Here is a 21,067-nt window from a genome sequence, read left to right on the forward strand (position 1 = left end):
TCGCCTCGCATCCGCGGTGCGCACGCCCAGCCCGCCTGAGCAGCAGCACCTCCCGCCGGCACCCCGCACCACAGCCCCCGCCGCCGCCTCGCCTCGCATGCGCGGTGCGCACGCCCAGCCCGCCTGAGCAGCAGCACCTCCCGCCGGCACCCCGCACCACAGCCCCCGCCGCCTCGCCTCGCATGCGCGGTGCGCACGCCCAGCCCGCCTCAGCCGCCCCGCCCCGCTCGCGCGTTGCCTTGACGACGGCCGCCACAGAGCGGGCGGCCGCTCCCGCTGCACCTGCCCGGCTACCGCAGGCCGGGCTTCGCCATGCTGCCTACCATCTCCTACCAGCAGGAGATGGCGGCGGCCCCCGCCGTCGTCTACAGCTACCGCAGCCAGCCTCACGCCCTGCCCGCCCGGCCCAAGTACCGAGCGACGCCGGACGAGCAGTGAGTGCCGGTGTCCGGCCGGACGCGCCATCCGCCCCTGCGGGCCCCCAACGGCCACCGCTGCCCCCTCCTGCTTTTCGTGCCTTTCCCCTCAGCCCGGCTTCCTCGCCCCCCTTCCCAGGGAGGGGAGACCCCACCGCCTTGCCTCCGTCCCGAGGCCTGAGGGTAGAGCTTGCACGCCTCGGCCTTCTGAAGACCTGGCTTGTTTGAGATGATAGCATATAGGTTGCAGCTCGGTCACAACTACCTGTGCTTGCTGTTGCAGAGAAAAGGAACCTGTTCGCTACGCCAACCTCATGTATGACAGGAGAGTGGTGCGCGGCAACACTTACGCCCTTAAAGTCATGCCTGTGGTATGTTTTGTGTGTGCATCCTGCTACAGCTTGGAATCGTAGAATCATTTTGGTTGGAAAAGACCTTTAAGATCATCAAGTCCAACCAGTACCCTAACACTGCTAGGCCTACCACTTAACCGTGTCCCTCAGCACCTCATCTATGCGTCTCTTAAATATCTCCACGGATGAGGACTTCACCACCTAGGGTTCAGTATACAATATCCACTTCCAAATGACAACTAATTGCTCTTAGTGCTAGATGCCATTAGTATGTGCCTGTAGGCAGCCAGCATACCTTTTTAGTTTCATGCCCTACAGTCTTTAAAGTAACTGAAAATGTAGGGTCAGGACCCAGAAAAGTAAATCCAAAAGGCTATCTCTGTAGCATTAAAATCAAACAACAGCTTTCGTTTTCCTGTACAGATAAATTAGTAGCATTTTCAGGTACAAAGTGTATTCTGGTTTGTGGGATCTTTTTCTTCTTTATCCCTCCTCAGAGTACCCAACCCAGTCGCTTTGAGATTCAGAGGCAGAGGGAAGCACGGGAAGGGGCACTGGCTAGAAAGCGTGCAAGAGAGCAAATGCAAGTAAGAACGCCTGAGCCTGTGGAAGGCAGAGAGCATGTTCACGTGCAGACAGGTAAAACACTGCATTTTTTCAGAATTCCTCTGAGAACAAAACCTTTTTGTCCTATATTCACTTATTAAATCGATGGTGGAGTTTGTAGAATCACATATGGTTATAATCACAGAATTCTAAAAGCAGAGGTTCTCTAATCCTTTCCTTGTAGCCCCGTATTTTTAGTTGTATTTTATAAACTTGGCTAATTAGTGGCATTTTCCCAGAGGCTCTGGGTTGAGTTTTTTTTGTCAGGTTTCAGTGTACATTCTTGAACTCTAGTTGAGACTTTTTCATTTATTCTTTCCATCATCATCTGAGAAGTTTATGCTTAAAATTGAGGGGGTTTAAAAATTTTGCTTGAGTGTAGTCACAGCTAAGACTGGGGACACACCCTAATTTAGAATAGGAAACTGCTCTGTTGGTGGAAAAACAATTTTATCTGTAGGAAGAATAAAACTTGGCAGTGGGGTAATGATGAGGTGAGTGCAGTGTTGTAGTGGTTTTGCCTGGGCCAGGTTTTTCGGTAACAGGGGGGCTACAGAGGTGGCTTCTTTAAACAAAAAGAGCTGCCAGAAGCTTCCCCTGTAGCTGACAGGGTTAGGGTCAGTCAATTTTAAGCTGGACCCTGCACCTGACCCAGGCCTGGCCAATTAGTGATGGAGGTAACAGCTCTGTGAATAACATATTTGAGAAGGGGAAGAACTTGTTGCGCAGTTGCTAAACTGCAGCAGCAACAGGGAAGTGTTTTTAAGACTGTTTTATTTCTCATCTCCCTGCTCTTATTGTTTCTTTAATAAATCAAACCTTTTTCTCCCTCAGTTGAGTCTGTTTTGCCCGTGACGCTAATTGCCGAGTGATCTCTCCGTCCTTATCTCAACTCACAAGCCGTTTGTTATATTTCTCTCCTGTCTAGTTTAGGAGGGGGAGTGATTTTATGACTGGGTGGACTAAACCACCACAAATGTATTGCTAGGCCCTCTGAAAATAATTTCAGATGGGATTGACTTACACACTGGGAAAACAGCTGTGTTCTGTGCTAATCAGGCACGGTCTTTGGCGTCAGAATGTTCCCTTAGTCCCTGCCCTCTTAGACCTACTGCACCACCTCCAGTGCATACAGCAGCTTTTTGCTGTTCAAACACTGTTGGAGGCAAAGGAGACTGTCTAGTGTGGAAGTAATGGTCTCGTATCCTTCCTGCTGACTACAGATAAACAGACAGCTGTCATTCAAGTCAAGCACATGATGTTATAGGTTTGTGGTTACCCCAAGGCCGCTTCTGGTAGAGCCAGAAGTAAATGATAATTCTTTAAACTCAACAGATCCAGTGTTCTGTTTTGCCACACACAGTGGAGAAAAATGTACATTTTGAGTATTACTCATTAGTAGAGAGGCAACCATAATCCCTTTTGGAAATTGTCCTATCCTGTTGACTCCACCAGGAACTGCTTATTCTGCAAGGTGGGTTAAAATGCTCTAGTCTCTATCTTTTGAAACGTAGTAAGTGAAATACCGTTTTAGGAATCATAGAATAGTAGGAGTTGGAAGGGACCTTTAGAGATCATCTAGTCCAACCCCCCTGCAGAAGCAGGTTCACCTAGATCAAGTCGCATAGGAACATGTCCAGGCGGGTCTTGAAGACCTTGATCTTGAATCACCTGCAAGAAGTGCACCTGAGATTACAGAGAATGTGGCATCATGTTTGCCTATGCAGCAAACTGATCTATGTTTTAAGTTGAGGTGTCTATAAAAAAAATCCAAACTAAAACACTATTGAAGACATTTTATTGTGCTCTTTGGATGTAATGTGGAGTCACCACAAATAATTGAGAGTTAAAGTGAAACTAATCTAACTTTCAGCATCCATTGTGCTTTTATTTCTAGAACTGTATTTGGAAGAGATTAGTGACCGGGTAATAGAGGTTGATGCAGAGTGTCAGACAGGTGCATTTTTGGACAGACCACCCACTCCGTTCTTCGTACCAGCCAAAACAGGGAAAGATGTAGCCACGCAAATTGAAGAAGGAGAGGTATGAAGCGAAGTCAGGTTCTCAAGTGCTGTCAAAACATGTCTCCCACACAAAGCACAATTCTGATGCAAAGTTGAAGCTGACACAGAAAGAAACCTATCCTCATAGAACATGCCAAAAAAGAAAAAAAGCCTCCAGTGTCTGCTGTGAGGTTAAGTGCAAAATTAAGGAAGGTGCTTCTCCATGTGCACTGGTTCTGCTGCCTTCAGATAAGAATCACAATGTTAAGAAACATTTTCCCCCATAGAAGGCATCCAGCCTGAGGAAGGGTTGGAAACACAGAGACAGGGTGAGTGCTCTGCTTCTCCCTGGCAGCCCTCACAGTGTCTATGGTAGGGTGTGCAGTGTCTCACTGTAGCCCACTCATCACTTAGCCCCCATCTGCATTAATCCTCCTGCCTTAGCTGACACTGACCTCCCATTTTCACTTCTCAGCCCTGACCAGCACAAGGGCTTTGTTCATCCCCCTTTTCTGTCTGCCAAGGTGTTGAGAGTGATTGTGATCAGGGATCATTTATGTTTGTCTCCCTGACTCCCATTCTCAGTTGTTTGACTTTGACATTGAAGTCAAGCCAATCCTGGAAGTGTTGATTGGGAAAACAGTGGAGCAAGCTTTGCTGGAAGTCATGGAGGAAGAAGAGCTGGCCCAGTTGTGGGCACGTCAGCAGGCCTATGCAGAGCTGCGTAACGCCGAGCTGGCTGAAGTGCAGCGCCTGGAAGAGCAGGACAGGAGATACAGGGAGGAGAAGGTAGGACTTCCTAAGAGCAAAACAGACCTGTCTGAATGCTCATCAAAAGAGAGAAAACCATTTCCAGTACTGAAAGACTAGCTGTGGAATAAGCGAGTGTGCCCAAAAAGGGTACAGTCAAGTTGGATATTTCTCTAAGCATTTTGGTGCCGTACAGCTGCATTCTGCTATTTGCTCTCATGCACCAGCACCATGCTGTTGTGTTTATTTGGAGAAGTTGTGGTATAATAATCTGGTGTACTTGGACACCTGATCAGGAGTCCAAGCTCAACAGCATTTTCTTCTGTACCTTGTGCAACTGTTACTCAAGACTTTTCATTACAGCTGCTAAACAAACAGTAAAGAGTACTTGAAAGTAAGAGAGTCATCTCAGACTCTTTCATACCCTAAGCATGCACTACTGTGTGTGCACACATACCTCTCAGATCTCCAAGTATTAAGCTACATTAGTGCTATCTAGTAAATAGGAATAAATAGGAATAAACAGAAAAGGCAAGTCTTAATTGCACACTCTTCATCAGACTTGTATACCCGAGTTTTTTAATGTTTTCTTGAACCACTTTTAGTTTTAATCTTTTCTTACATCAAACAGGACATAACATTGGAAAGATGAAAAGTTCAGGAAATCCTGATCCAAGTTCATTTCATTCCAAGGCTAACAATCAGCTTGATCTGCAATAATAAAGCAGAGTCATGAGATTAATGCATACTAAGGTATCAGAGAAGGGTTTCATTTGGCCAACTGCGGGGCTCTTATTTTACAGACTTGCTAAAATCAGAAAAGGAATACCAAAGGAACATGTTTCCCTCTAGTCCTTGTGGATTTTAATACTCCACAGGTGGAGTACAAGCTTGCTTTCAAGCACTCTTTCATATGAAGAGTTTTTGGGAAAGTTTGAGGCTGCAAATACCAAGTAGAGCCAACAAGTATCTGGTTATCTTTGCTATTTATAACTCTTGCACTGCGATCATTCTTCAAGGTCTAGATCAAAGGAGTAACAGCTGAAAGTTTCACATACGATGTTACTTTGACAGGAACGTCGCAAACTCCAGCACATGCAGCTGCTGCAGCACCAGAAAGAGACCACTGAGAAAATCGCAGCTCGGGCATTTGCTCAGCATTACTTGGCTGATCTCATTCCATCGGTCTTCAACAATCTTCATGACAGTGGATATTTTTATGACCCCATAGAAAGAGGTTGGTTTCTTGCTTGGTTTGTTTTAATGTGTGAACTGAGTAATACAAAGGTCAAAATGACCACAAAACAGCTTACTGTCCTATTATTTTGGATACTGTTGTAAGGCTTTATTCATTTAACAGAACTGGGGCTGTTTAGTCTGGAGGAGACTGAGGGGAGATCTTAACATTTACAGATATCTAAAGGGTGGGTGTCAGGAGGTTGGGACATCCCTTTTTTCTATAGTAGCTAGCAACAGGACAAGGGGTAACGGGATGAAGCTGGAACACAAAAAGTTCCACTTAAATATTAGAAAAAACGATTTCCCTGTTGAGGTGAGGGAGCCCTGGCACAGGCTGCCCAGAGGGGTTGTGGAGTCTCCTTCCTTGGAGGTCTTCAAGACCTGCCTGGACATGTTCCTATGCGATCTGATCTAGGTGGCCCTGCTTCTGCAGGGGGGTTGGACTAGATGATCTCTAAAGGCCCCTTCGAACCCTACCATTCTATGGTTCTATTATTTACATTTGTGGCTGAACCAATAGTTTCCAAACTCATAGTTTTCGAACTCTTTTTTAAGACAAACAAGCATTATTGCTTGTCTGTACAAGCAGTCAAGAATAAGCAAGAGCTGACAGTGTGACGATGAGAAGAGCTGCTTTTGATTGGGAAAGAAATAAATGTGTCATTAGGATTGGTACAGCAGAACGAGAGATCCAAATTGAAGTAAATTTACTGTAGGACAGACAAAGAGATCTGTATGTCATTATGAATCTTTCTTCATGATTATCAGAGCAAGGGAGAAATGAGTCAATTAGAATTAGGCCCCAAAAATATTTTTTGAGTTCTACATTGGTGACTTTCAAGCTTTTAGAATCAGCAGCATTTCTTATAGGCTACTATCCTGCACCCTAGGGCACTTCCCCAGGCCACACACAAGTGCACAGACTGCAGCTAGGGAATGATGACACTTTCCAGAGTGAGTCATGGGGCAAATGCAGAACCACAGTGTATTTTGCGAACAAGGCAGGCCTTGGGGCCACGATGTAAAAAGAGCGTGATTTGAGAAATACACAGCTAAGCAAGAGATCTTTAGTCAAAGGAAACAAATGCTTTCAGCAGACCAGAAGCCAGATGTCTTTGGAAAGCAGGGCAGGAAATGTTATTCTCCTGACTTGTTCAGGATGGCTATTTTCATCTCACTAGAACATTACTGTGTATCTCATCTGTGTTAGCCTTTCAAGGCTGCCAGGCTCCTTTGAAACTCACTGCAGTTAAGAGAACTCTGGTCTGGGTCCAGAATGATAAGGAACCTCAGTAAGAGAGACAGGAGATAAGAAACTCTTGCAAAGCATCTTTTGGCAAGGATGTTAATCCTGTAATGGTCATAGCAAATGAAAAACAGCCCCGAGATCCTGTTGCTCATTCTTAATAAAAAGACTTTTTTCTTTCTTTCTTCCTGCTAAATTCTTACAGATATTGAGACAGAATTCCTTCCGTGGTTGATGGCAGAAGTGGAAGAAACACTAGAGAAGAAGGTTCTAGGAAGGACAGTGCTTGACTGTAAGTTGCCAGTCCTGGAATGTAATCTGTGCTGTTTGCTGTTCTTGATTGTTTTTTCCCTGGTTAGAACACATTGACAGGGTCAGTGTGGGTTAAGGCAGGAGGTGCCATTTTAGCAAGAACTACAAGTACCCATGGCTTTTCATGTTTATTTTATTTTTGTTTTGCTATGTGAAAACATTTTTTTGTGTTAGAAAACTACTGCATACATCAGTGTTACCTACTTACATACATACACAGAAGTGCTGCGCTATCCTCTCTCTGCTGGTTTTACACTGTTTGAGAGGTGTTGATACTAGGAAATGAAATACATTTGCCAGGAGCAGAGTGATTATAAAGAACACTAATTCTTCTCTGTGCTATAAAACTTTCATTTTTCGTGTGTGGCACAGCCACCATTGCTGTGCTGTTCTCTGTAGTGAGAATAGAAAAGCCCATTCTGTCTACAGACACATGTATACCGTGAAAGTCTCTTAATTTGTGTAAGCTCCCTGAGACACAGCCTCAGCTGAGACAATTTGTGGCTTCTTCCCGTCCTTATGCAAAAGCACAGGAAAAGTCTCTAATGATCCATTTTTAACCTATTTGAAGAAAGATGCTACTTAAAGGATTTATTTTGTCCCTGTCCAATAAAAGAACTGTGAACTAGAAAGGAAGCACCCTCAGTAAAAGCAGTTATGTTTGTACTCTCAGAGGACAAATTGACACTGGCCTTATCAGATACAGGGGGAGGCTTCTAGCAGCTTTTTCTTAAAGAAGCCACTCCTGTAGCCCCCTGCTACCAAAACCTGGCCACACAAACCCACTACACAGGATGACCTGTTCTGGAAGTGAGGAATGACTGTGAGGAAGTGAACAAAACAATCTGGGTGAAGTCTTTCAAATCAGTGCTTTCAGTGGAAACAGCTCATTTTGCCAGAATAGCAGCAGGAATGTTTTTTCTTGTTCATGTATTCTTTAATTTTTAGTGTTATTTGTGGGTTTTTTCCCCCTGTTTAAGAAGCTGTAGGTCACTAACATATAAAATCATTTCAAGTTATGTTTTTGTTCCTCCATGTTTGTTAATGGTGGCTTTCTCTGTTTCAGCCTTGATTCGTACAGTGGTTGAAAACCGCCTAGATGCATTTAGCCATAAACCTGAGTCTGATCAGATAGAGCCTGGGCCAACAGATGCAGCACCTGAGGTGGCTGGTGAGACAGACACTGCTGACCAACTGGCTGCAGAGAGTGAAGAGACTGACCATCCTGTTGATGAAAAGCAGCCTTCACGTCGCACCTCTTTCCAGTCAGAAGAATCGGATCAAGCAGGAACAGATAATTTGGAAACTGAATAACAAGCAGGCAAGTCATTGAGTAAATGGAGATGAATGTCTTAGAAAGAAGAAATGATTTCCTGTCTGTTTACAAGTACTGTGCCCTAGCCATGCTGAAGGACAAACCTAAGCAACAGTAGAGCATCGAAGTGTGTTTTCCGTATGCTGATATTGCTGATTTCAGGCTGTAAGAGTCAAGAGAGAAGTTACTAGTGTAATAAATGGCAGTGAAATTCTATACCCTTCTGCACAGTCCAATCCATCAAAAACCTGGGTCATTTACAGTTGGAAAGTAGTGATGTCCTACACCCTGTGCTAGGAGGTCATGAGAAGGACATTGAGAGCACCCTAATAACCTTTGAAGGTGCTTTGATAATGCTCTAACAATAGAATTTCCTTACTGTCCCTGTTTTGAAAGGTAGCTACTAACAGCACTTAAATTTCTTTTCATTCATGTTAAATCTCTCCTTTCCTGACAAACTTGGGTGGGCATCTCAAGCAATAGCATAGGCTGTCGTTCTTCAAGTTAGAGTTATCTGCCACTAGGAATTCCTGCCACTGTGTCCTGATTTTGGCTGGGACAGTTACTTTTCTTTCTAGCAGCTGGTGCAGTGCTGTGTTTTGGATTAAGTGTGAGAAAAATGGTGATTACACACTGATGTTTTCAGTTGTTGCTAAGTAGTGTTTAAACTAAGTCAAGGACTTTTTATCTTCTCATGCTCTGACAGCAAGAAGGCTGGAGGGGCACAATAGTCAGTCAGGAGGGGCACAATAGTCAGTCAGGAGGGTGCACAGCCAGGACAGCTGACCCAAACTGGCCAAAGGGATATTCCATACCATATAACATCATGTCCAGTGTATAAACTGGGGGCAGTTGGCTGGGGGGAGGGGGTTGCTGCTCAGGGACTGGCTGAGCATCAGTCAGTGGGTGATGAGCAACTACACTGTGTAGCATTTGTCTTTCTTGGGTTTTATTTCACTCTCTTGTTATCTTCCTTTTCATTACTATTAATAACTAAAAAATTAAAGAACCCAACCAGTTAGACTGTTGTTAACTTACAAGTTTTACTTGGTTTCAGTTCATCTCCCCATCCCACCAGGGTAGGGGGGAGAAATGATCAAGCAGCAGCATGGTACTTAGTTTCTGGCTGCAGTTAAACCATGGCACAGTGTAAAATTCTCCCAAGCTTCCTGAGTCCCAGAGCACTGTTGAAGGGCTGAACGATGCGCTAAGTCCAGCCTCAGTTTTCTTTGTAATCTTTTGTAATCATCTTTTCCTGATGGTTCACTGAAAATGGTACCAGACAGGACTGAAAAATGTGCGTCTGCACTGCCATCTATATCTGTCTGTTCATGGGCCAGTTCCTCAAGTGAGGCTTTCCCCTCAGAAAAATACATCTGTGCTCCATTGCAGCAAGTTTACTTGCTAGCTGCACCTGTGGAAAAAGTCCTTGTGCAGGCTGCTTTGTGATACCTGCTCTCTGCAGGTCAGAGAAGATCTCTGCTAACCCAGCAGGCCAGATCCCAGTCTGAGAGTGGGATGTCAGGAATGACACTGGAAGAGACAAAGACCTGTTCCATATTTCACACCCTCAAAAGGGACACCCAGACTTTTCCCCAGACCACTTGTCCATGTGGCTTCAAAGGCAGACCCTGCATTCCCTCCATCCTGGGCTACGACACCCCAGTGACAATCAGGGCAGCTACTGATTACATGGAAAAGCTCCTTTGGTTGGTATCAGGTAGTTACCTCTCTCTGTAGGTGGCTGAAAATCAGAAGTGATGAGATGTAACCACCTACAAATCCCCTCAGTGGTTTGATGTAATATGAACACAATAAAACAGTGTCTGGAGTCACGTAGACAAACACACCCGGTGTTGCTGTTCAGAGCTGGAATATTTCCCTGATTGTAAACTTCTCTGTTTGCTAAACTGACCATATTTCAACCAAGCATCCTTGTTTTTTCATTTATGATTGATTCCTCAAAGCATCTGGCAAAACGTGTTATGTGTATAAAGTAAGGCAGTCAGTGCTCACCACATCTGCCTGTTAAGTTTCTAAGAGGATTTTCTTGTTATACACATGACTAGAATCAAAGAGTTGAAATGTAACTCTGGTTTAGACATTGCAGTTAGAGGAAGGTTTATCTCAGCTTTAGTAGGAACAAGATTTTGCACTGGGGTTTTTTTCCCCCCATAATGATGTGGACTCCTGTCATGACTTCATGTAAATCAGGTAAATGACTTCAGGCTAATTTTACCTAGGGAAGTAACAAAGCTTCGTGACATGATTCATGAGCATTGTGACTATTTCAGCTCATTTCTGGAACAGTGGGTCCGTTTTAAGGATTCCTCAATATTGAATGATTGTTTTGTCATGTATTTACAGGGGCCTTAGTGTAACCCAGAGGACTGTCATGTGTCACTCCTGAAAAGATCTAAGCAAATGATTTGAATATTTGGGTATGGAAAGTTACAAGAGGAAGGTGATCCCCTGGAGTATATTGAATTTTGTCACTCCTGCTTTGTGTTTGATTGCTCAAAAAATGTATTAAGTGTTGAATTATACTATTTAAATAGGTCATGGCACTATTGTGTATTCTTAAATTATTATTAAAACCCAACAAATCATACATCCTGCATTTTTACTTAGATAAAATGTATGGACACCACTCAAGCACTTTGTAGTGTGGTAGAGGGTAGAGTTTGCTGTGATGGGGTATGTTTTTATGGGGCCATACAGCTGTGAAGCTTTATGCTGCACTGGCAGATTTCCATTGATATCCCTGTACTGGGATGCAGCCCCATAGATGGGCAGGTTGGCAGGGGAGAGGACCCCTTGCATCCTGTTGGTCACTGCAGAACCAGAAAACCATGAGCAATAGTGAGGAGGGGAGGAAGGATTTGCGGTAATAGTGTAGCTGTTACCTGTTTGGGGTGATGCTGGAAGACATACAGGCAGAGAAGCACAACTTGCCACTGGCAGGGTGGCTCATGGGCTGGCATGCAGGTGGCTGGGGGAGCCATCCCAGCTGAGCATCACATCCCTCACGCCACCTCCCCACGGGGACTCCTCCTGAAGCCCTTACCCACCAAATCCCCTTTCACTGGTCCAGCAGCAGCTGCCCCCAGCAGGCAGGTAAGGCTGCAGGGTGGCCAGCTCTGCAGCCGTGGTGGTCCGTGGTGGTCCAGCCGTGGTGGTCCAGGCGTCTGCAGCTCCGGGGTGTGCGTGGGAGTGCGAGGAAGAGCAGAGAGGGGAACAGAAGGAGCGGTCGCTGCGGGCACTAGAGGGCAGGACAGCCCACACCAATACTACTGTTGCCTCTTGCGCACTGCACACCCTACCCAGCAATACCCCTCTGGACTTCCCTCCTCCTAAAGCTCAAAGGTGTCGACCTTTTGCAAAGGGTCTACTTACAAACGTTAGGAGGCAACAGACCACACTAAGATCGTAAACCACAGAATGGTTTAGGTTAGAAGGGACCTTTAAAGACCATCTAGTTCCAACTCCCCTGACATGGGCAGGGACATCTTTCACTAGATCAGGTTGTCTAAAGCCCCATTCAACTTGAACACTTGCAGGGATGAGGTATCCACAACCTCTCTTGAGCATTGTGGGTTTCACAGCTTTCTAATTGCAGCTGCTGAGTTTTTCACACCATGTCTCAGCCCTGGGCTGAACTCTTTCAAAAAGTTTAGCAGAGTTGTATCAACCTGTCCTTTGAATGAGATTGGAGGGAAAATACATTTCTCTGCCTGTATTCATCTTTTCAGATAGTCAGCAACTCTTAACATGTCTGTGTGCTGCACCCAGGATGCAAACTTCTGTGTGTTTTCTCCCAGGAACATGAGAAATCAGTCACAAAGTACATTTTGGTATTGAACTGTGTCCAAATGACCACTGTAGCATGGAGGAGTTAACCTGGTACCTCTTCTAGTCATGCCCAGGCTGCATACCTGTCAATGAAAGCCTCAAACGGTAGCATGTGTTGATTTCTCTACAAAGAGCCAAAGCATTGCTCCAATAACGAGCTCAGCAGTTTAGCTCCATGTTTACTGCTTGAAAAGTGGCAAAGATATCAAAACTCACTGCCTGGCTCTGATTCAGTTTGAGAATCCTCTTGATGGACCAAACTGGACTCTCCACATTTATCCATTGCACACTGACAGACCGGGAGCATTTTGGTGAGAATAACATTAATGGCTGGTTTGCTGCTGGCAGAAGTCATGGGTTTCAGAGAACTGTGGAGAGAACAAATGAAAGTGATTCATACCTATGAAAGTGATTACACACTTGTTTATATGCATGTGTTAAAGAGAACCTCACCTTGTCCATCCTTCATGGCTACAGCCCTGGGAGCCTGCAGGAGCAGCACTAACAGCATACAGCAACAGCCTCATGGTGTTAACAAAGCCATGAAGATTCATGTCCTGCCCTCCTGCAGGAGATGCCTTTAGACCAGTATGACTATTACAGTGAAATAGTGAAACTATTTCAGCATGGTTTCTCACTGACAAGGTTTCTTTACTGGCAGGGGGGTACATTGCAGCGGTCTAGCCATGACTGCTGCTTTATTGTACTCTCACTGTAGTTATACACTATCTTATAGAATCATAGAGTCACAGAAATGTTTAGGTTGGAAAAGACCTTTAAGATCAAGTCCAACCATTAACACTGCCAAGTCCTCCACTAAACCACGTCCCACAGCATCACATCTACATGTCTCAACCTCTTCCCTGGGCAGCCTGTTCCAATGTGTGATAAACCTTTTGGTAATTTTTTTTCCCCCTAATATGGAATCTAAACATCTCCTGGCACAACTTGAGGCCATTTCCTTGTGTCCTGACACTTGTTACTTGGGAAAAGAGACTAATACCCACCTTACTACCACCTCCTTTCAGGTAGTTGTAGACAGCAGTAAGAACTACCCTCAGCCTCCTTTTCTTGAGATGAAAGAACCCCAGTTCCCTCAGGAATTCCTCATAAGACATTCTCCAGACCTTTCACCAGTTTTGTTGCCCTGGACACATTGCAGTACCTACATGGCCCTCTTGGAATGAAGGGCCCAAATGTGAACACAGTACTCGAGGTGCGGCCTCACCAGTGCTGACTACAGGGGGACAATCACTTCCCTGGTCTTGGCTGGCCACACAGTTCCTGATACGAGCCAAGATGCCATTGGCCTTCTTGGGCACTGGGGCACACTGCTGGCTCACATTAAGGCAGCCCTCGACTAATACCCTCAGGTGCTTTTTGAAGAGGCAGCTTTCCAGCCACACATCCCCAAGCCTGTAGTGTTGCATGGGGTTGTGGCCCAAGCATAGAACCCAGCACAGCCTTGCTGTTGCCTCACAGTTCCTCCTCACCCTTACTGCAAACAATTGGTTCTCTCATATCACCCAGCCCTTGGTCATTAACATAGGATAATATTAACAGACATACATTGTCACTGGCAGTTCAAGTTAATAAATCCCAGCTCATCTGATTGTGGTTTTCCAGCACTGAAATGGTGGCTATGGAGATGGTGGAAGCATCTCCACAAGGATGACCTGTGACAGGACAAGAAGAAACAGCCACAGGACAAGAAGAAACAGCCACAGGTTGCTTCAAGGGAAGTGCCCGCTGGCACACACAGGTTCCCTTCCTCTGTCCCTCAGCCCGCCGTGGTACAAATAAGCAACAAAACCCCAAGATAAGAAAGCCAGATCGGTATGTGTGCAGGAAATTCTTAACGCTGTGAGATGCCTTCCTGAGAAGTAACGAACTGCCACCAGTGCAGATGGGGGTTGTGTGGATCCTTACAATACAACTCCGTAGGGCCACAGCAGCGGCGGTCGGAAAGGAGGCGGCAGTGCGGGTGGTAGGAAGGCCACGGGGCGGGATACTCACACTTCGTTTGTAACAAGTTCCCCGGTAGCGCCGCTGCAGAGCGAGCCTTCGGGCACCGACGGCCGAGCTGCCCCGCTCCCGTGCCGCCTCCGCGCTGCCCCGGCCGCAGCGCAGCCCAACGGCTGGCAGCAGCCCCGCGTAGCGCTCGCCGGCAGCCGCCCCGCGCTGTCCCATCAAGCGGCTGCTGCCCCGCCGCTCCGGAGCTGCGGGACGGGACGGGGAGGGGCGGGGAGGCCCGACCGCCCCTCGGCCCTGCCCTCCTCCGCCCCGCCCCGCCCGCCGCCGCGCCGCCAGGCGTGTCCCCGGGGGCCGGGCACCGCTGCGGGGCCGGGAGGAGTTGCTGCCGCCGCTGCGGTCCCCGGCCCGGTGCTGGGGGAGCGGGCGGTGCCCGCGGAGCTGGGCCATGAGGTGAGCGGGGCCGAGCCGGGGGCGGCAGGTGAGCGAGGGGGCGGCGTGCGGGGCCGGGCCGGGCCGCGCGGGGCAGCGGGGGTAGCGTTCAGGGCGGGCGGCGGAGCGCTGGGGGGCGGGGGCCGGGCGGCGGCAGCGCCGAGCACCGGGGCTGGCGGGCCGGGCGGGCGGTCCGCCGCCGCCCCAGGAAAGCGAATTGCGCCACATGCGTCCGCCTTCAGGCGACTTTCGTAGTTCGTTGTTTGTTTATGTTCCCCTTCTCCCCCTCAACTTTGCCCCAGCCTCAGCCCCATCAGCCGCGCAGGCTCTCCCGCCTGTCCGGCCGCAGAACCTCCCGCCAGAGCCCCAGGACGGGCTAAGGGCGCGCTCCGACCCTTCTTACCTCGGGGAGCAGAAAGGCCTCGGAACCGGGGCGGGGGGTGCACATGTCTTCATCTGTCGTTCGTGCCTGTGTTCAGCCTCACGGGGCGTTCACGGCAGAGCGTGGGGCAGCGGCCGGCGCCTCGCCGCGCGTTCGGCGGTGGCCTCCCGCTGGCTGAAGCTCGGCCGTGCTCCGGGAGGTTCGTTCCCTTGTGAGAAAACATCGGCGCTGGGGGCTCGGCGCCTGCGTCAGAATCCCGGCCGCAGCGCGGTTTGCATCAGTTTTTCGTCCCTCTTCGGCGGGGTGACTGCTTGCTGCGGCCAGGTCTTGAACTGTCATCAACTCCTACAGGAGATATGACCTTTTCTTTTCTTTGTTTTGTTCCCCGCGAGGAGCAGGGATTTACCACATTATACGATTCGGTTTTTTGGTTTTTTTTCTTAAGTACAGAACTTTGTTCAAATTTTTCGGTTTATTTCTCCATTGAAAATCAGCGTCCCATAGCCAAATGACAGTTTGTTTTTCTAGAAAGGTGAATTTGGGACAGCCAGACAGTTTCCTGAGTTCAGGCTGTTGCTTTCCCTGTGTGACTTGAGCATAACAAGTACGTTCCTTCTTACAAAGGAGGGCCAGTAAAGCTGACTACTTTTCTAGGAGATATTTCAAGTAGTTGATGAGGAGCACAAAGTAGTGTGTCTTTAAAATCTGAGTTCAAATGTAATCTTCCCACCTCAGCTGATATTTTAAATTGGACAGAATCCAAACTAAGTTTCTGGGTACATGCTGTATCCACATACATATTTGTGTGTGGCCACTTTGTTCAACATACAGGATTCTTAATATCACCTAATGACAAAGGTCTTCATGACTACGTACAATATATGGGAATGTGCAAAGGGTATATATATTCCCTTTCCAAGAAGTAGTAGGAGAGGATGTGCTTAGCATTATTGCCAGGAGATTAGCAAGTCCAGCTCTGACAAATTGAGGAAGGAAGAGGTTCCCAATGTGAACACTCTGATCTCTGGGTATTACAGTTGTAAAATTAACATCAACACGTGCAGCCGAGTTCTTGATTGTCCCAGTGCTTAGCAGAAAATCTGTCTGTTTAAGTCCGAGATACCTAATCACATGTAGTGGTGCAAAGTGTCAGGTGGTCCTGTCCTGACTTGGCAACTTATCCTGCAAGACAAGAGCCTCTCTTTTTCTTGCGAGGTATGTGGTACTCCACTGATCTGGCACATGCAGGACCTCTGTTGTGCTCTGACCCTTCACTGGGGCGAAATAAAGGTGCTGTCACTGGGAATTTCCTGTCACCAGTCCTTCCCGTCCCTGTTGTCGGTTTGGAGTAACAGTGCACGGAGCACTGCTCTACCCCTGTACTTGAGGAGCTGTCATACTGTCCAACACAAAATGGGGTTGTGCAGGGCAGGTGGCTCTCAGTGGAACACAAGTTGTACTGCTAAACAGAAGTACGGGTACAGCGACAGGATCAGTGACAAGCTGTGTGATTGTCGTTTGATATTGTGTGTGTTTGCTGCTGTCGTGCTGCTGCAGTAAGTTCCACCATCAGTGTGCACTTTCTTGGTGCGTGTTGTAAATCAAAGCAGTCAAAATCTCATTTACAAACCTAATGGGAGACAGTATAGATCCCGGAGTAGTATAACTGCATAATGGGTTGATCACCACTGTGTTTTGAGTTGTTGAGTGCTCTCAAGGTGTATGTCTGACATTTAAGCAGGACCTGATCTTTCTGATCATGTGGATGCTGCAAATTGATAAAAAGAGTATTTGTGTAAGAAGCAGAAGATGAGATGAGCGGGAGTAAAAGCTAGAAAGATGATGAGAAGGACTGTAGCAGTTTCTCCAGACCTGTGCATCAGTGAGAACAGTAGTGGGAGGTTTGGAGAGTTTAATGTAAGAAAATGCATAAATACAACAAAGTCATTTCTTAGAAAAGGCCACTAAATCATGTAGTCAGTTCTCCAGGCTTAAGCAGGTTGAAGCCGTAGATTGGCATCTTCAAGTTTATTAAAAATCACTCAATTTTTAAGATAAAAATGAAGAGTTAAATAATTTTCAGTGTGCTTGTAGGTAGACTTTGTTTTAACATGGACACTTGCTTTGCATTCATTTTGCAGACACATAAGCCAGTAGGTCACAGATTCATGCTCTCTAACTAAAGACAATAACTTCTAGTCCCTTTCAATTCTGTGATCTGCTCTGCAGTGAGAATCTCCTTCTTGTGGAGCTCTGTGAGCACATACATTTCTCTCTGCCTACCCTTCTGCCAGGATTCAGTGGAAGGAAACAGTCTTCAGATAATTCCACCCTGTGACTGCTGAGACAAGTTTATTCTACAGTATATTGCAGCGGCTGGGACATGAGCTACTGTCTTTTTTCCCCCTAACTCCTAACTTAGCTGATGATTAAAAACCAAAAACATCAATCCCCACCTTGCCCATAAGTGAATACACACGATACTTAGGACAGTCTGTGCTGGTGTTGGATATAAGTTTCATGTAAGTGTTCCATGTGTTTGAGCACTGGATGTTAAAGCTAACTTTATGAACCTAAGTAGTCCTCTTCAGTAAGAGCAATCTGGCTCACAAGGTGTTTGCAGAACCAGAGCATATTTAAAGTACACATTGCCAGATAGTTCTCTACTGAGTTTTTATTTTAAGATGTTCCTGCTTTCAAAGATAAGCATGAAGCAAATGAGGCTGCTCCAAACGCCAAGGGAACAGCAGTCACACACTTGTACTTAAGCACGTGCCGCCATACAACCGGCCTCATCGTTTAACTGTCATTAAGCCTAGAAGAAACTGTTTGTTCTTTTCTTGCGTGTGTAGAGAGAAGTAGGAAATCTCCTTAAATGATGCCAAGGATACTGCTATTTTATGATAACTAGCAGGAAATAACAAGAGTTAGGACAGAAAGAAGGTCAGTCTACTTGAGTTCCGTATGGAAAAATCTTGAAAGCTGCTCATAAAATTTAACTCCACGAATGTCTCAAGGATAAATAAATATTTTGCTCCTAGTTTTACTTTTTTGCTACTTATCTCTTTCTTCAGTGCATTCTTCTGAATATGGGCTATTTGAAATTTGCTGTGAAAGAGCATTTCGGGTTACAGATATCTCTCATGATCTAGAAGCAATGGTTCTTCCCAGTGGTCTTTATCTGTACGCTTCTCATATTTCCTCTTTTTTCTTGCTGCTTCTGTCTGTACTGATTGATCTTCTTTAAAATGGCATGAGTTGCAATGCTAAATCAGGATCAAGGATACCTTTGTAAACTGAATTTGTCTTGGAGGACAGAGTTAATCTGCTTTTGTCTTTCTCCTTCCTGCACCTAGAGCTCTGTTTTAGGAGAAGCTGTTTCACAAGCAACTCAAGCTAACAAAATTTAAACTTTCCAAATAGCATTAACTACTCATAATTCCAAGCTAGTATGATGATACAATAGAGATTGTATCATAAGGCATCGATTTATAACTCTAATGAGTTGGAGAGGTAACTTGATTACCTTCCAATGTTTTCTCCCACTCAGCTTCCATGATTTTTTTTCCAAGGACATCCCAGAACACACTGACACCACATATTACCTTGCTTGAACCCCCGAAAAATTGAAGCAGAAATAAAATGCAGAAAAGCATGCATTTCTAGTCTCTGTGGAGGGTCATAAAAGGGTTTAAAGTAAGCTCAGTCATACTCAGTTGTTAACCTGATGTCTTTGTTGTCATTTTTTCCTCTGGAGAGCCTTGAGTTTCAAGTAGAGAAAGATTTGTTTCACTGAGTTGCTAAAAAAATCCTTGAGGATATTAGACAAACGTAAATTAAAACTCTAGCTCCTGTCTGTGACAGTGAAGAGCCTGTAGAAGTAGCTTATTCTTCATTTAAGTGTTGCTGTTGGAGTATAAAACAGGATGTAGGGAGTATCTCAGGAGTATAACCACTATCTGCTGTGAGTGGCACCTAGTCCTGACTCTCCCATGATTAAGTGATGGGGAAGAAGGCCTCCCAGCTCTGTCTGACTCACAAGGGTCAGAGAGTCAGTGCCAATGTTCATTCCAGCCCAGCTGCAGGGAGACAGTCCTCTGCATAATGTGGATGGATTCCTGTCCCAATTATTGTCTCTCTGGTTTCCTCCTTCCCTGCTCTGAAGGAAGTGGGAATGGGTCTGTCCTAGGAGGATGCTTCTTCATTGCCTATTTTCCATGTATCTTGGGGAGGAGCTAGGGATTTTTCTCTTTTGTGGGCTGAGATACAGTAGAACAGTCAACTCTTGGGTGTCTAGACTAATAGTATTCTTCTTGCCTTATATGGAGCAGTGACGCTCCTGATAGGGAAACTTGTGCTCATGGTTAAGGTAGTTTACCTGGTGTCTGTCCAGATCTGTTGCACATAGAGCTAAATGGCAGCTCTGTATGCTGAAGGGTGTTGCAGTTGACCTCCATGGTCCAGATACACTGTGTGGAATGGCTTGCCACGTTCATTGCGCAGATAGCGCCATGCTTTGTCTTCACATCGGTGCTAGCCACATTGGGCAAAGTTGTGTGCTGCCTGTTTGAGAGCCCTAGTCACTGCACAATGGCAAGATTCATCCAAGGGTTAATAGGTTTGCTGGGTTTATCTTTGTTGGGAGGCCTTGTCTCCTGTCAGCCTTCTCATGCCATTGCCTCTTGAGCTGAAGAACTGTAGCAGTGCCTTGGCAGTAAAGGCAGAAGAGCAGCTGGCAGAGTGCACAGGGTAGTGCCACCAATGTGGTCAACTGTGCATTGGACATACAAGCCATGGGCATGGTGTAGGTAGGCTAAAGAGTCCTGTAGTGTAGACACGCAGAGAGTGCAGAGATAACCACTGTGTACGCCAGTAGTCCATCTGATACCAGTAGCAGACTGAGACAGGGCACAGTATTTGCTCTAAGTCATGACACAGGTAATAAAATCAGTGTAGATGTGCTTTGCTTTTCTTCAGGGCACATAATATAAGTATCTAAGCTGTGCCAGCATACACAATAACAAGCAAATGTAATGCAGTGAGCAATATTATACTTTGCTCCTCCACTTGGTCTCTTGTTTCCAGGTTCCTGTTGCTATGAATGGTGTTGAGGGACTCCTGAGGATAAGGAAGGATATATTCTGCATGAGTGTCACGTATATCTTTCAGAGAGAACTGCAACAGTAAAAGTCTCGTGCTATATTTTTTTGGCCATAAACTGTCACTGCAATTTTATTGGTTTACTTCAGCCAGAATGTTATTTCAATCACTGCAGCTATATAATGTGATCAACAGCATTGGTTTGTCCTGTCCTGCAGAACTAAGTAACATTAGAATCAGTGTGGCTTTTTTAAAGATTACAATTAAAAGTGCTGCAAGGCTGAGCCATAAACAAGTGATATGTAAATCATTGAAATTCTGTTTTGCCAGTGCCTTGACAGATTGATGTTCAAAGAAGACATCAAGTATCTAATCATTATGTTGTTATGTGATAATAAACAGTGGAAGGACCAGCATATTAAAGGCATAGCTAAGCTAGTTCAGAGTTTATTTTGTCCCCAGAGAGATGGATGTTCCTTCCTGTGGAGGGTGGAATTATCTCCAGAATAATTGCCACAGGTGCAGCATGCAGAGAAGCAAGGGGAGTGTGAAAGGAAGGGAAGCAGCAATGCTGAACAAAGATCTGGAAAGAGGTGGCAAGCGAAAGGCCAGGGAGAGATAATGAAATACCGGAAAGTATTAGCTACAGGAAAGAAGTTACTAAAAATGTAACTGAAGTTGGATTGAGAAAACAAAAGAGAAACTCTTAGATGGGAGAACAGGGCAAAAGCCCATGAGATTTGTTTTGTCAACATAATAATTTCTGTTTTAATTCAGTTTTCATTTAGACTTAGCAACCAGCTAGACTTTCTGTGCAGGGAGGCAAGTACTGTAATGTTCTAAAAAGCAAAAAGGATCTACATACATTGCCCAGGATGCTTTCTGGCTTCTGATTTTTTTTCTTGTATCTTGGTGGAAGTCATGGCTTACCTGTGACATTGAATAAGTAAAAGGCATTGAACCTATTTTAAATGATTAAGACAGTATAAGAAGAAGTAACTTTTTTTTCTGCTTCAACTGAACTGATAAATCTCAACAATCATCCATATTAATTAGATAAGTGACTTAATACCTCATACAGTGAAACAGC

General features: G+C 45.8%; 2 protein-coding genes and 1 long non-coding RNA gene across 7 annotated transcripts in view; 2 read left to right on the forward strand and 1 right to left on the reverse strand.

Annotated features, from left to right (window-relative positions):
* Positions 1 to 263: 263 nt before the first annotated feature.
* Positions 264 to 8,456, forward strand: RSPH3 (radial spoke head 3). Its single transcript, XM_061989048.1, has 8 exons — positions 264 to 434; positions 700 to 787; positions 1,267 to 1,408; positions 3,273 to 3,418; positions 3,964 to 4,167; positions 5,203 to 5,365; positions 6,819 to 6,905; positions 7,992 to 8,456. Exons 1-8 carry the CDS (start codon positions 313 to 315, stop codon positions 8,237 to 8,239), a joined length of 1,200 nt encoding a protein of 399 aa, XP_061845032.1. The 5' UTR covers positions 264 to 312; the 3' UTR covers positions 8,240 to 8,456.
* Positions 4,747 to 14,284, reverse strand: LOC133624794 (uncharacterized). Of its 2 annotated transcripts, XR_009818108.1 has the most exons (3): positions 14,109 to 14,284; positions 12,309 to 12,460; positions 4,747 to 4,839 (listed from the first exon to the last, which is right to left on the reverse strand). It is a non-coding gene; the product is annotated as an uncharacterized LOC133624794 (long non-coding RNA). The 2 variants fall into 2 exon arrangements; XR_009818107.1 differs by lacking the exon at positions 4,747 to 4,839 and having other exon boundaries at positions 12,208 to 12,460.
* A 116-nt stretch (positions 14,285 to 14,400) lies between these two features.
* The window catches only part of PLAGL1 (PLAG1 like zinc finger 1), a 51,493-nt gene continuing 44,826 nt past the window's right edge, over positions 14,401 to 21,067 (forward strand). For 3 of the 4 annotated variants that reach the window (XM_061989044.1, XM_061989046.1, XM_061989047.1), the window contains exon 1: positions 14,401 to 14,544. The gene's annotated coding sequence lies outside the window, so the exon portion shown is untranslated. The remainder of the gene's footprint in view (positions 14,545 to 21,067) is intronic. The other variant, XM_061989045.1, reaches the window with a different exon arrangement.

Source organism: Colius striatus, chromosome 2, assembly GCF_028858725.1.
Source record: "Colius striatus isolate bColStr4 chromosome 2, bColStr4.1.hap1, whole genome shotgun sequence".
Classification (NCBI taxonomy): domain Eukaryota; kingdom Metazoa; phylum Chordata; class Aves; order Coliiformes; family Coliidae; genus Colius; species Colius striatus.